Source organism: Vicugna pacos, chromosome 11 (assembly GCF_048564905.1).
Source record: "Vicugna pacos chromosome 11, VicPac4, whole genome shotgun sequence".
Lineage (NCBI taxonomy): Eukaryota > Metazoa > Chordata > Mammalia > Artiodactyla > Camelidae > Vicugna > Vicugna pacos.
Window position 1 is genome coordinate 68228880 of NC_132997.1, and position 15730 is coordinate 68244609.

Sequence of the window (15730 nt, forward strand, 5' to 3'; positions counted from 1 at the left end):
AGTAAGTCGGGGAGCTGGGATTCGAACCCAGGTAAGTCTGTCAGGGTCTAGGCTCTTGACTGTTTTGCTACGGGAAAGAAGGTTAGTAAGAACGAGTCATTCTACAACATACAGAGGCCCTCAGGGAATGACAAGCCGGAAGAGGGGAAGATGTTTTGGAGGGAGCTGGACCGCATGCTTGGATGAAAGTAATCGCTAGTAGATGGAGGAGTCAGAGAACTCAACCTCGCCCCCGCAGGCAACTCCTCCAAAGCCCAGCCTAATCCATGCCCTCCAGCACCTGCAGCCCAGTTTCAGCAACAAACCAATGCACCAGGAAGGGGACTGCCTTCCCCACTGTGCCCTGTCATTAGTTTGCCCAAACTGGCTCGAGGAGGGCTGGGGGCTGAGGGAAAGGCCTAAAAGCACGTTGGCCCAGAGAAGGCACATGACTTCATCACACTCATCTGAACAGTCAGCACAGAGACAGCAAAGAGAAGCAGCCCCGTGATGGCCCGCCACCACGCTGCCTGCCTGATGGGGCAACCGTGGGTGGAAGCGAGGAGGGAGGGGAACACTCAGGCTCTGAAAATGAATCTGCTGAGCCCACAGTCTCCCAAGAGGAAGATGATGGGGTGAATGGGGAAGTTCCTGCCTCCCAAGACACCCACCTTCCCTAGCAGGGCACTGTCTGAACAGGCCTCCACCACACTTGAAAAACTCCAATAAAAAACCAAAAGGAGGAGGAGGTCACAAAGAAACAGACTTTGGGTCTTACCAGATGTGAAACCCTTTAGGGTTTACTCAGTCTCCCTGAAGTACAGCTGCCCTTTTCTAAAGTGGGGATAGAACAGTGGCCGATACACAATAAATCTCAGTAACTAACAGTGATTCATACAAATAATAGGAAATATATAAATGCAACAAAATCTTATTAGAACACAAGCTCTGTGAAGAAAAACACCATGAAGCGGGGTTCTTTAGCTAAAATATATAATAAAAGTATATTTTTAAATATATAATAAAATATAACCACAGTTACAGCGGGACCATACTAAGTGTTGAGGGTCTCAGGTACCAGTGCTAAACCTGTCACATACACTGTCTCAGATAAGCTTCTCCCAGCATTCTGAGCTGACGTGGTCAGCTGAATAATGACTCACCAAAGACGACCATTTCCTAATTCCCAGAAACTGTGACTGTGTTGCCTTGTGTGGCAAAAGGGACTTTGTAGATGTGATTAAGGATCTTGAGATGGAGATTACTTCCTGGATTACCTGGTGGGCCCAATATAACCACAAAGGCCCTTCTAAGAGGGAGGCAAGAGGGTCAGAATGAGAGAGACACTGGAAAATGCTATGGTACCAGCTTTGAAGAGGCAGGATGGGCCAGAAGCCAAGGAGTGTGGGCAGCCTCTAGATGCGGGAGAAGGCAAGAAATCGGATCCTCCCCTAGTGTCTCCAGAAGGAAGGCAGCCCTGTCAACACCTTGGTCTTAGGACTTCTGACCTCCAGAATGATAAGATAATAAGTATGTGCTGTTTTAAGCCACTAAGTTCATGGTAGTTTGTTACAGCAGCAACAGGGAACTAATACAACTAGGGACTAGTTTTTACTCCCACTTTGCAGATAAAGACTCTGAGGCACAGTGTGGCTAAGTAATCTGTGCAAAGTTGCACAGCCAACAATCCCAAACCAGGACTCACAGGTGGCAGGACATCTCCTGGGCCTCAAAAAGACAGAGGCTTGGCTCCTTGCTAGCTTGGGAGGAGCCTGCATGACCTAATATCTTTCAGAATTGCTTAGAAGATAAGCTGTAAGTTGCATAAGGGCTCCCTTCTCCTTCTGCAAAAGCAGGTTCTAGACAAAATGGCAATAAGAACCTGGCTTCTGGTGCACAGGCATCCCCACCACTTATACAGAGTAATGCCAAATCAGGATCACCTCTGACTTTAGACCTCCCTGCAGCCATCTGTGGGACAGGACAAACCGAAGTCCAAGGGCTGTTTCAAGCATTCCAGAGGCTGGCTATAGATCGCCCAAAGTGCCAGGACCCAGGGGGCTTCCTGAACCTGCCGTGACTACTTACAATAAACCCTAGGAAGCATTCTGGCATCTGGTTGATTTGTAATTATTAATAGTATTTGTCATAACAGCTACCGATCACCCACGGTGTTTTACAAGGATTGCACTGTTGCAAGAGAGCTATGAAGATCCACCCCCATGTTAAAGATGAGGTGTTTGATGCCTGGAAAGAGAGCTTAAGGAACCTGCCCTAGAACCTTCACCTAGAGGTAAGCCAGAATTGAAACCCAAGTCAGCCTCATCCCAAAGTCCTCGCTTTTAACCAGTGAAAATTCATTTAAAAATAGAGACATGAGAGAGGAGGAATGTTTATAAGGATTCTGTTTGTACCCAACCTTTCAAAGCAAGTCAAGCATTATTTTCTAAGAGTGTCTACATATCAAAATCCTCTGGTGCCACTTAGAAAACATACGTATTTCTGGTCCTGGTCCTGGGAATCAGGAATTCCAGGGATGGAGCCTAGAAATGATTTATTTTCAACAAGCTCCCTTAGCTCTTCTGATGCAGCCCACCCATAGTGCTAGTCCAAAATGCTCGCTTAACAGAAAGAACAGAGGTCCAGAAAGGGAAGTACACACAGGAGTACTGGCTGCCTCCTGGCTCACAGAGGGCCATCTTTTCACTGTGCCCTAACATGGTGGAAGGGGCAAGGGTCCCTGGGTTTCTGAGGTCTCTCTAAAAGGACACTAATCCCATACCTGGGGGCTCTGCTCTTATGACCTAATCACCTCCCCAAAGCCCCACTTCACAATAAGCCTTAGGTCTCAACATCTGAATTTGAGGGTGAGGGGAAAACAAGCATTCAGCCTACAGTCCATTCCCTGTCAGGCAGGACTGGATACTGAGTAAGCAGACACCAGGCTGCCGTCAAACCCACACTGATATTTTAAAACGAAAAACAGAAACTACAGCTCCATTTATACTAGGTGAGATACTGTATAGGCTTATGTCATCCAATTTTCACAACCACCTACAAAGTGGCAAGTATTATTCTTCCCGTTGAGTAGATGAAGAAATTAAAACTTAGGTCAAGGAGACTGCCAAGGTCACACAGCTAGTTCAAGTCACAGAGCTGAACTTAAGCCCACAACTGGTGCCATGAGCACGCTCCTGTTTATCCACTAGGTGCCCAGCCTCCAATTTTACGCATCACAGGAAGCTCTCGAGTTCTGTCTGTGGGTACAGTGCCTCTGAGCTCAGAAGGACCCTTAGCCCAATGTGGTCTTGAGCAAGGGACATTACAAAGTGTCGATGCTTTGGTCGCCCCAGTCCCCAGGAGGGCCCAGGATGGAAAGAGCAGATAGACTGAAGCCCTGTACTGGAGAGATTATCAGAAAAGGCTTCGGCCCTCCAAGAGCTCATGGTCTAGTGGGGAAAACCAAGGTTACAAGCATCATCACCTACGTAATACGTTATTACTTTTTGTCATAACTGTCTTAACTGCTATGAAAGAAACACAACACAGAGAGCTATGAGAATATGAAGCCAGGGGCCTGACTGGGTGTGAATGACTGAGGAAATCCTCCCTGAAGAAGGGATGCTGAGGCTGAGGACAGAGACTGGGTAAGAGCGATTAAGCAGGAGGAAGACAGGGCACACTGGAGAAGGGATGGGACCATACAGAGCACTCTCTTCCTTTCCACTCCGACTCTTGGTTCCAGCATATATGCATATATGAGACACACCGTGCTGTGCAGCTGACATTGCCTGGTGGTGCTCAGTCAGGCAGAGGGTCTGAACACAGTCCCCTACCCCTGTGCCATTAAAGTCCAAGCGAACCTGGCCGTGACCTCAGGTAGCCAGAGCCAACAAGCCCGGGCACTGCTGTCCAGAGCTGCCAAGAGGTAAGGAATTACATCCCAGCTCATCAAGGCCTCTGTGCAGCTTGTTAGAGAGCAGCATTTAGAAATGGTTTCCTGAGGAACCACATATGAGGGAGAAGAGAAAACCCAGAAATCAGTCAGAATCCTAAAACAAAGAATAAAATTTAAAAAAAAAATCTCTCTACAGGCTGGTGACCTTTCCCCCAAAGAGCTAACTCACAAGCCAGTTTGTAAATTTTCAGTTATGACTCACAACATTCCATGGGCAACCCCGAGGGAGTCTTTGCCAAGGCGAAGTCCAAAGAGCCTGCTGATGCATAAAGGCAATTACTCCCATCCTACAATGCACTTCACTCATCACGTCGTCAGACACGCACTGCTTTCCATGAATGTTCAACTAGTAGTGCTTTATTTGATGGTTGCTTTATTTTACAATTTATTTCCCAGTTAGCCAAGACGTCTGTCCTGTTGTTATTGCTATTTTATGCATTTTTAGGCAAGGCCTACATGTATTTCCTTGTTCTAGACAGATAAAATAATAATTCTGACTATCAAAAGGTCAACTTGCTCAGTACTTACTGTGTAAGGCCGCGCTCTCTATTCAGAGAACACTGAAACTGGAGTCAGACTGGGGGGCCCCTCTCCTTCGGCTCACCGAAAGCAAATTTCTTTCTCTCTTTGAACCTAATTGTCTCACCCACTAAAATGAAGGTGTTGCTCTAGAACACAGGCTCCCAAACACAAGGATTTTATCTTGGAATCTGCTGGGGACTTATGATAAAAATGCAAGCGCTCGAAATCCCCAGCCCAGGCAGGACTCTTGAGATCCTTCGAGTGCCAATGTCCCATGACTTCCTGAAATAAGGCTGAGCAGATGAAAATAGAACCACTTCCCTATCAACGACGGATTTCTGAATTTCAATTCCGTTAGGGAGTTAGTGCAAAGCGGGGGTCAACACTCAACAGAGAAGTTTGCTTAACATTGATAAACAGCCCACGAACACTCCACAAGAGCTTTCTAAATACGTATTTCAAGTTGCCTAGTTAGCAAAGGTTTGACTGGACAGGCAAGGATTGTTTAAATCAGGGGGTTCTTTACTAGGTCCATAAACTCTCTGCAATTGAATGTGAAATTTGTGTGTGCACAGATATCGATTTTATTTTACTAGAAAGAGGGTCCATGGCCTTCAATAGCACAGAACTCCAATTCTGAAGCCTGCCCGATAAAACTTACTCAGGCCAGCCAAGCAGAGGACATGGTGCTGCTGCTCGCTGTGAGGAATACAAAGATGACAAAGACACAGCCTCTCCCTTCAAAGAGAGGCTGCAGGGAGGGATGGTGGGAGGGAGAAGGAGATACATAAATCAACCCCAAAGCAGAGTAAGAAAAGCACCTCAAACCTAGGGTTTATCATATTAAATGAAGTAAGTCAGACAAAGACAAATATCATATGCTATCGGTTATATGTGGAACCTGAAAAAAAAACTGATACAAATTCTATTTACAAACCAAAAACAGACTCACAAACATGGGAAACAAACTATGGTTACCAAAGGGGAAAGGGCGAGGAGGGACAAATTAGGGGCTGTGGATTAACAGACACACATTACTTTCTCTCTCTCTATGTATATATATACACACACACACACACACACACATACAATTACACCTGGATTCTAAGAAGCCTAATCCTGCAAAACTACGTAAAATGGACGAGAACGGGGAGGCTGGGAGAAAGGACGGCATTTGGCATGTGGAGGCACTGGGTAGTCAAGCCCTGTGATCATAAAAAAATCTCCAGACTCCCAGTGAGGCTCCACATACAATCAGAGTCCGGAGACAGGACTGAAAGATGTTTATGTCAAATGAAATAAAATGCACAACCTAAAAGTTGAGAGTTAGGTTTTATTTGGCAGACATTTCTGAGGACTTAAGCCTAGGATGACAGCCTCTCAGATCGCTCTAAGGCACTGCTCCAAAGTGGCAAGGTAGAAGCCAGGATATGTGAATTTCTGCAACAAAGTTCCAGGTAGTCAGAACATCAAACGATTACCATTAATTAAAAGACCAGTATCTCAAGTTAAGGAATTCAGTGCTTTTCTACGTATGGGAAAGTGTAAAGGTCTGGGCTCACTGAGATCATTCCTTTGATCTAGCTATCTAGGGCCAGCATCCTGTTATTCCACATCCTGAGTTCCCTCAGGGTACACCGCTGGGGGTGGCTGCAGAGGCCAGGCTGCCTGCTTGTCTGCATCCTGTGTCGGGGTTGACGGTAGCGGCTGATGACTTGATGGCATTCTTTGTTTGCATGGCTGGCAATATTTTTTGTTCACTTATTTATCACATAGCTTTAAACTAAGGGTCCATAAGGAATGTGGTACTGATAAATCAATAATGAAGGTGACATCAGCAAGATGGACGAATAGGAGGTCCCCAGCCCTACTCTCCTCACAGAAGCTCCAATTTAGCAACTCTCCACAGAGAAGAATGCCTTTGTTAGAATCGCTGAACACAGGGGGAGGGTTGCAGCCCCATTGTAGAGGACAAAAGCTGAGAAAAACTGCATTAAAAAGGGTCAGAGGAATTGTTTCACTTTTATGTATCTTGTAATGTCCTATAAATAGCACAGATGTACGGCATTATTTTTGTGTATATTAAAAGCATTACTGTCTGAAAAGACAAGCAGACTGAATTTTCCTCCTCCTGTTTTGAAATTCTCTCTTTTATTCTAATATATGGGAAGTCTCAAAAATGGAAGTGGCTCAGGCCTCTCTCAGGTTCTGAACTTATTTGAGAGGTCGGCGTAAACGGTCATACAAGCAAAAGGTAGTGGCGTGGCCTGGCAAAGAGAAGGGAGGGCTGAACCGAAGCCATAGAACATGGGGAGCCCAGAGAGCACCTGCCAGCTACTTGGGGATGGGAGTCAGCAGTGACTGGGCCGTTTCTGATCCAGGTCACCAGAAGGGCAGGGTGTTACTAAAAGAGTAAGAAGTCAGAGGAAGTGGCATGGGGCATTGGTTCCATGCTGGGTGTGAGGTACTGCATGCATCCTTTTTGGCTTAAATATGCCAAAATAACACCATTGGAGTCACTGCTCCTGAATAGGAGTGAAGGTCGGTGAAGAGCCTCAGCTCCATGCCCTTCCTTGGACCATGGAAAGCAAACCATAAGAGAAGCACTATGCAGTTCTCAGGAGAACCACACGTTCCTGTAGATAATTGAGTCCTCTGTCACAGATTTCCTCTAAAATTCCCTTCTGAGCTTGGTTCCCAGCAGGTGTTACCTTTGCAACACTGACCCCCTACAGGGAGGCCTCTGCAGAACAGAGGGAGAAAGTGGGGATATATATATATATAATACATATATATATATATATATATATAATACAATATAACCCATAAAACCAGAGAGTGATAAAGACCAAAGGGGAACTTTGAGACCATCCCAGCCAATCGACCACTGTGCAGATGAAGAATCCAAGGCCTACAGAGATGACAGCACACAAGCACTTAGGAGCCGATGCAGATTTACAGTGAGGTCTCCTGAGTTTCCTGTAACACCTGGGAGCAGATCAAGAAGGACGCTCACTTTCCAGGGCACAGCGCCTTCACCTGCAATGGTTGCAATACGTACTATGGGGCATGTGGCACTAACTGCTTTCACTGCTGTGTGGAGAGAGAAGCCTGGAGGTGGATATAGAAAAGGAGGAGGCAGGTTCTCTGAGCATGTTTTTACTGAAGTTCCCTGCATCTTTTAACAATGACTCACACTACTAACTGTATTAGTCAAATAATCACTTTTAAGAGAAAGCATATCAATACATATTTCTCTTTATATGGGATCTGAAATCAGCATACAGGGTTTATATTTAAAAAGGGGAAGGAAATGAAGATCATGTTCATTCACTCTGAAATAAAATATTTTTTCTGGTTCAAGCAGAAGGAAAAATAGAAGCCCTCGCTGTAACTCATTACTCATTTTGTAACATGCTTTTAAAGAAGATCTATAAATCATAAAAATCTCAAGAGTTAGAAATTAAAGTTCAAAAAGAGCATTGGCTGTCTTACCACTTAAGCATTATGAAAAGCCTCATTATACCTCATTATAGCTAGATTTTATGGGAGAAAAACATAGATAAATCAGAGTAAATCATGACAAAAATAGATAACAATACAAAGCTCACATTAACACAGGGGGTTTTTAAGTTTGCTTTGAATAATAATGTGGGAAGGAATCAAGGCAAAGAAGGCCCTTCTACTCATATAAAATTTCAACTGAAGAAGAGATAGTTATCCAATTACCTTAATCTCACCTTAATTTCCCAAGGAAAGTTTCTTAAAAACATAGAAAACATTAAAAAAAAAAAAAAGCTACATCTGGAGAGATGACTGAATAAGGATCAGATCCTCATTTTGATGTCTGTTTAACAATTTCAAGTAGTCTATCTGGAAATTCCTTAATCTGCATTGGAAACCATAGTTTTGCTTGAGTTATGAATGAGAGAAAAAATATGTATATATTTTAAGCCAAAACTATAGGTACTTTCATATGTTCCTAATGAGAATAATTGTCAGAACAAGACCATGTGGAAAGCAATTTAACAATAGCTATCAAAATCATGAATCCGTATATCCCGACCCCAAAATTCTCTTCCTGAAAATGTATCTTGTAGATAAACTTGCACACATACAAGGTTATTTACAGCAATAATATTTGTTAGTAGAAGACAAGACCAAATACCCATTAATGAGAACATCTGTTAAGTAAATCATGATGTAGCTATACAGTGGAATCCTATGGGTCAGCAGAGACGAATGATGAAATGCTCTCTGTATTGTATGGAACTATCTCCAAAATATTAAGTGAAAAATTCAAAGAACAAAAGAACACGCATTATACGCCACCTTTTGTATTAAAAGGGAAGCAGGGGAAAATATGTTTTTATTTGTTTCTAAAGAGCTTTTTTTTAAATAAAGAAATATAAAGAGATTTTGGAAGGACAAATAAAAAAATGAGGTAGAAAATGAGATGGGAGATACTTCACTGCAAATCTTTTAATTCTCTTTGATTTCTGAACTGTGTGAATACATTACCTACTAGAAAAATTGAGTAATTTTCAAATAGCAAAAACTATATACTTAATGCTCAAAATACTTTATTAAACAAAATGCTTCCTTATAAAAAAGAGATTTTAGCAGATCCTCAAACAAACCTGACCTTTGACTCTTTAAGCAAAATATGAAATTAGATGACTCTTGTCCTTCTTTATTTAAAAGAAGGTATGTTTTATTTTTTTGTGCCTTGCATAAATGTAACACTTTAAATTCTTTGGTCTTAAAATAATCCCATTTCAATGTTTTCAAGTTAAATCCGAATGTGGTTACTGAAATAAAAATCAGCCAAATTCCAGCAAAGCAGTTACTTTTCAGAGCGTTCCTATCTCAACAGAGAAAACACCCATACCTTTGTCAGAATGGTTCTTTCTCCCATGAGGGATTCGGTTAAGGCAAAGAATATATCCATCTTCTGTCTCAACAAGGTGTTCCTCACTAGGGAATCCCCAGTAAGAGATGATTTCACTCTGTGGAGCAAAGGAGAAGACAAAATATCAGTGACATTCTCCAGGTTTTATTTAAGTCAATGTATTGAAATTTTGGTCTGCACAACATCCCATCACAGGAATAAACCCTCTGCTTTACTCATTTCTACTTCTCACAGATGCTTACTTAAACCTTGGTTTCATCATTCTATCATTTTCTACATCGTGTGTCTAATTTACCACAGCTTTGGGCCTCTTTGTTTCCAGCAGGCGCAAATAAAATTTCTTTCTTTTCTCAATATGACAGCTAATACCATGATCTACCATTCTCCTTATGTTAAGAGGCCCTGTCCTGGGAAATGAAGTATAAAAAGTGCTAATCCATTTTTATCAATGCACCGATAAAACTACACTAGAACGTCAAGGTCAAGTTGAACAAGAAAAGATAAAATGACTGTGGTAATCATTTCACCATATAAACGTGTATCAAACCATTGTGTCGTACACCTTAAACGCATACAGTCTTATACGCCAATTAAATCTCGATAAAATTGGAGGGAGAAAAGATGAAAAAGTAAGAACTTATGATCAAATTCACTACTCCATAAGGAAAGATTCATGTGGCATTCATTTTTTTTTATTGAGGTATAGTCGACATACAATATTATATGTTTCAGGTATACAACATAGTGCTTCACAATTTTTAAGGTTATACTTATATACTTATACTTTTTATAGTTACTATAAAATATTGGCTATATTCTCTGTGTTGTACAATGATATATCCTTGTAGCTTATTTATTTTATATATAACAGTTTGTACCTCTTAATCCATGGGGCAGCTGTTAATCAGGAACTCAGTGGCATGTGGATAATTCAGTTATCTAGAAGTTATCTAGAAGTTTGTACATAAGTGCTCATTATTCTCTCTACCATAAATACTTGAAAGTATTTATTCTTCTTACAAAAAAACTGAAGGGGAAAATGTTTTTAATTTAAAAAACTTAAAAGACTTTAAGACTGGCTGGGGCCTGGGACCTGGGACCCTTTGCTGCAGTGTTTGCACCTGGACAGATGTCTCCTTGAACGACAGATATAGAGAAACTATAAGGGACTAAAAATAACTGCATTCATACCCAGTGGGGGCAAATTATGAACAAGATACAAAAAGACCAAAAACCCAACTGCCACCTCTGAGACGTTAGAGCAAGAGCAGGGGACCGCGCATGTTCCCTGCACAGAGCAGCACCTAGGATGTGGGCAGGCCCCCAAGCCACCTCTCAGGCCCCACTGTTGGAACCTTTACCTGATTTAAAGAACCAGCTTGCCCCACCCCTTGGGGAGCAAGCTAGGGAAACTGTTACTTGTTTTCGCTCCCTTGTGCTGCAGCACAAGTCCCAGTAAAGCTTTATCTGAATTTCTCATCTCGCCTCTTAGCAATTTCTATTGATTAAGCAGTCCAAGAACCCTGGCTGGCAACAATTCAAGACAAGTAATAAAACTTAAACTTAAGAGCCTGATACCGGGTCATATCCTCTTGTCTGACTATAAATTTATCTCTGTCTCTAACGCTGCCTAATTCTTCAGCTGAGTCTCTCCATCACCTGTTTTAAAGCTTCTATTTCCTTTAGTAATCTGTACTTTCCTGGTATTTTACGCCTAAATGAGGTATTTCCACATTTAATTGTTTACTTAAGATTAATAACTGAAATGTGTTCATTACTCAAGGAATTATTTTTACTTATTTGATCTAACAAAATATTCTCAGATACTTTGATTTCTGTATTGAACTATGCTCCCTAGACACTGTTAATCAGTCCTTGTTCAAAACACTCAGTATTAACATTCTTGTAAAGTTTTGACACTTTTTTTAATTGCTGTTTAAACAAATTCTGCGAGGCAAAAATGAGATGAATGTATAAAAACATAATTTATCTTATTAAGATGTATATAGTTTAAACAGTAAAATGAGATTCATAAAACACATATTACTGAGTAGGTGAAGTCCAGAAAACTAAATCTAAGATTCAAAGAACATTTTTAAAAATGAGATGGAAAGATTATAGTTTGTGGCTTCATGTAGCCACACAAGTGGATTTAAGAAAACAATAAACATTTGTCACAGATGCATTTTAAAAGCAGATGACTTTGAGAAACCTACCACATTCATATTTGTTTCTGGATCCACAGCTGCCAACTTCCCTCTGGGTGCTTCGGAATGCAGGGTCCCAGGGACCAAACAGAACACCAAACACAAGAGCCACATTTTCATTCTGTAAGAAACAGTCTGTTGTTACTTGTCCGAATTCTACTATACAAAATTATGTTAGTAGATAACGTTTCCATGTAAAGTTCTGAACCAGGTTTAGGTCGAGTAAAAGGTAAGTGAAGGGTAAATATGAAACAAATGACTTAAGCCACACGTGGAAGTAAAAACTGAGGAATTCTGTTTTACTAGGAAACCTCCCACTCACCACCTCCAGCTAATATGTGGCATTTGGAGCCCAGCACACCCACTCACCTCCTTACCACGAGGTTAAACGTAATGTTCCTAGGGAAATAAAAAAGGGAGGACTCAGGAGAGAATAGGCTGAGACAAAGGAAGGCCCCCAAAATTCCAGAGCCTATTAACCTCCCACCATGTCCTCTCTAACTGTGGCTTAAACATTTTTAAGTTCAGACAATATTAAGTCTCCCTCCCACTAGATATTCACTTCCCTTCTTACACAAAATTACGCGTCAGGATTTGTCACCCAAGGAAGAAAAAAATGAAATGAAAGAAAAGAGATCTTGCAAGAGAAACAGAGTGAAAGAAGATTATCCCCTCTTCTCTGAGACCCTCGAGCCATCAACAAAGACCATCTAGTTTCCGGCAGCGATGGTACAAAATCACAGCATAGCGAAGACCTAAGGGATGGAAGCTAAAGGCAAAATGAAGTGACTCTCCCCAGGACACTCAGATTGTTAGAGACAAAACTGGGACTGTAGCCTAGGCCTCCCACTTTTTAAAATATATATATATATATATAATCATGGAGGTCAGATGAAGATGGTGGAACAGGACACGGAGCTCATCTCCTCTCACAAATACATCTACGTGTGGAACAATTCTCACGGAATACCTACTGAACTCTGGCAGAAAATCTCCTACAATCAAAACTACAAGAAAGGTCACCGTGTAACCAGAAGATGGAGAAAAAAAAAGAACCAGGATGGGACCTGTGTCCCTGGGAGGGAAATGTGAAAGAGGAAGGGTACCCTCACCCTGGGAAGCCCCCTTCATCAGTGGGGAGGTCAGCGAGGACAGAAAGGGAGTTTCAGAGGCCCGGAGAAGAGGGCAGCAGCAAGTACGCAGCAGGCTAAACAGAGAGACCAGCACAGAGGGTCCCTCCACCTCCCTGCATTCCCCAGCCTGAGACGGGTGACTGCTGGTATATGTGGGGGCTGAGTACTGAAACCCAGGCTTCAGATGACAGACCTGGGGAGAGGATTGGGGTTGGCTGCACAGAGACAGCCTGAAAGGGCTGGAGTGTGGTACAGGCAACAACTGGGAGTGTGTGCAGTGGAGCCCGGGTCCGTCATAAAAAGCCCCACTGTAAACGTGCACAAAGGGAAGGGTGGGACCCCACCATAGCAGACTTTCTTGGCGTGCTCACAGCCAGTGCGGCTCTGCCTCTAAGAGCTCTGGGAGCACACAGACTCTGGCGGGTTGCCCACAAGTGGAGGCAGGGCTGAACCCTGAGCCCATTCCAAGGGGCTGCACAACTTCAGAAGCAGGGCTGAAATCTGCATGATTACAATGGGTCATGGTGCTTAACTTCAGCGGTCTGCCCTGGTGGCTTTGTGAGCACAATGCTGGAGGGACACGTGGGCAGACTGCCCGCATTTCCATGGCCAAGGCAGGGCCGAAGGCAGCGCCAATAACGGTGTACTTTGTGAGCCAGCACAACGGGTGACAGGCAACACCACACAGTGCACTTCCAGGTGGACAGTTCCTGTGGAGGAACACTCAGCAGCTCCTCTCCCAGCAGAAGTGCTCCAGGGCCTACTTTACACCCTAGCTCAGAAACAGGTGTGGGGCCTTCTACTCCAACAACGGGGGAGCAGACCCTGCCCCTGACAGGGCTGTGACAACCACAAAACAAAGAGGAGGTCCTCCTCAAAATCCAGTGCCGGCTCTGGTCACCACAACACCACTCACAGAGCCCACCAAAACTTAACCAAAAAGAGACAGATAATTTGAACAGATTGATCACTAAAAGTGAAATAGAATCTATAATTAAAAGGAAGAAAGAAAGAAAGAAAGCAAACCCCTGAAACAAAAGCCCAGGACTGGATGACTTCATGGTAGAAGTCTACCAAACATAAAAAAGAACTTGCACTGATCCTTCTCAAACTCTTCCAAAAGACTGAAGAAGTGGGATCAATCCAAACTCATTCAATGAAGCCACCATCACCCTGATTCCAAAACCAGACAAAGACACTATCAAAAAAGAAAATTACAGGACATTATCTTTAATAAATATAGATGCAAAAATTCTCAATAAAATATTTTCAAACAACCCAACAACTCAAAAAAAGATCATACACCACAATCAAGTTTGATTCAAGGATGGTTCAACATACACAAATTAATCAATGTGATACACCACATCAAGAAAAGGTTTAAAAAAACACATGATCATCTCAATAGATGCAGAAAAAGCATTTGATAAAATTCAACATCCATTCATGATAAAAACTCTTACCAAAGTGGATATAGAAAGACCATATCTCAACATAATAAAGCTATTTATGACAAACCCTCACAAACATAATACTCAATGGTGAAAAGCTGAAAAGCCTTCCTGCTAAAATCTGGAATGAGACAAGGATGCCCACTCTCACCACTTCTATTCAATATAGTGTTGGAAGTCCCAGCCACAGCAATCTGACAGAAAAAAAGAAAAGAAAAGAAAGAAAAGCGATCCAAATTGGAAGTGAAGAGGTAAAACTGTCACTAAATGCAGATGACATGATACTATTATTTAGGAAACTCTAAAGACTCCACACAAAAACTTAATAGAACTGATAAACTCAAGGTAGCAGAATACAATATAAACATTCAGAAATCTGTTGTATTTCTTTACACTATCAATGAAATATCAGAAAAGAAAAGTTTTTTAAAAATCTCTTTTAAAATCACATTAAAAAAAAAAAACAACTTAGGACTAAACCTGACCAAGGAGATAAAAAATTTTTATGTGGAACACTATAAAACATTGACAAAGAAAACTTAAGATGATTTAAAGAGATGGAAAGATATCTCATGCTCTTGGATTGGAAGAACTAACATTGTCAAAATGGCCATACTATCCAAAGTAATCTATGGATTCAATGTGATCCCTATCAAATTACTGAGGACATTTTTCACAGAACTAGAACAAATAATCCTAAAATTAATATGGAATCACAAAATACCCAGAATTGCCAAAGCAATACTGAAGAAAAAGAACAAAGCTGGGGGCATAACCCTCCCAGACTTCAGACAATACTACAAAGCTACAGTAATCAAAACAGTGTGGTATGGGCCCAAAAACAGACATATCGATCAATGGAACAGAACAGAGAGCCCAGAAATAAACCCACATACCTACAGTCAATTAATCTGTGAAAAAGGAGGCAAGAATATACAAAGGAGAAAAAACAGCCTTTTTGGCAAGTGGTGTGGGTAAAGTTGGACAGCTGCATGTAAATCAATGAAGTTAGAACACTCCCTCATACTATACACAAAAATAAACTCAAAATGGTTTAAAGACTTAATAAGACAGGATACCATAAATCTTTTATAAGAGAACATAGGCAAAACATTCTCTGATGTAAATTCTAGCAGTGTTTTCCTTAGGTCAGTCTCCCAAGGCAATAGAAATAAAAACAAAAATAAACAAATGGGACCTAATCAAACTTATAAGCTTTTGCACAGCAAAGGAAACCATAAACAAAAAGAAAAGGCAACCTACAAACTGGGAGAAAATATTTGCAAATGATACAACTGACAAGAGCTTAATTTCCAAAATATACAAACAGCTCATACAATTCAATAACAACAACAACAACAACCCAATCAAAAAATGGGCAGAAGATCTAAGCAGACATTTCTCCAAGGAAGACATACAGATAGATGGCCAATAGGCACATGAAAAGATGCTCAGTATCACTAATTATCAGAGAAATGCAAATCAAAACTACAATGAGGTATCACCTCACACTGGTCAGAATGGCCATCATTAAAAAAATCCACAAACAATAAATGCTAGAGGGGATG

The 15730-nt window shown here is 41.7% G+C and overlaps 1 protein-coding gene across 2 annotated transcripts in view; it reads right to left on the reverse strand.

Moving 5' to 3' along the window:
* LIPA (lipase A, lysosomal acid type) overlaps positions 1-15730 on the reverse strand; it is a 124803-nt gene that overhangs the window by 19464 nt on the left and 89609 nt on the right. For both annotated transcript variants that reach the window (XM_072971582.1, XM_072971581.1), the window contains exons 2-3: positions 11588-11699; positions 9351-9468 (exon numbers count right to left, since the gene is read on the reverse strand). In XM_072971582.1, the coding sequence (XP_072827683.1) occupies positions 9351-9468; positions 11588-11698 (229 nt within the window). In that variant the 5' untranslated portion in view covers position 11699. The remainder of the gene's footprint in view (positions 1-9350; positions 9469-11587; positions 11700-15730) is intronic.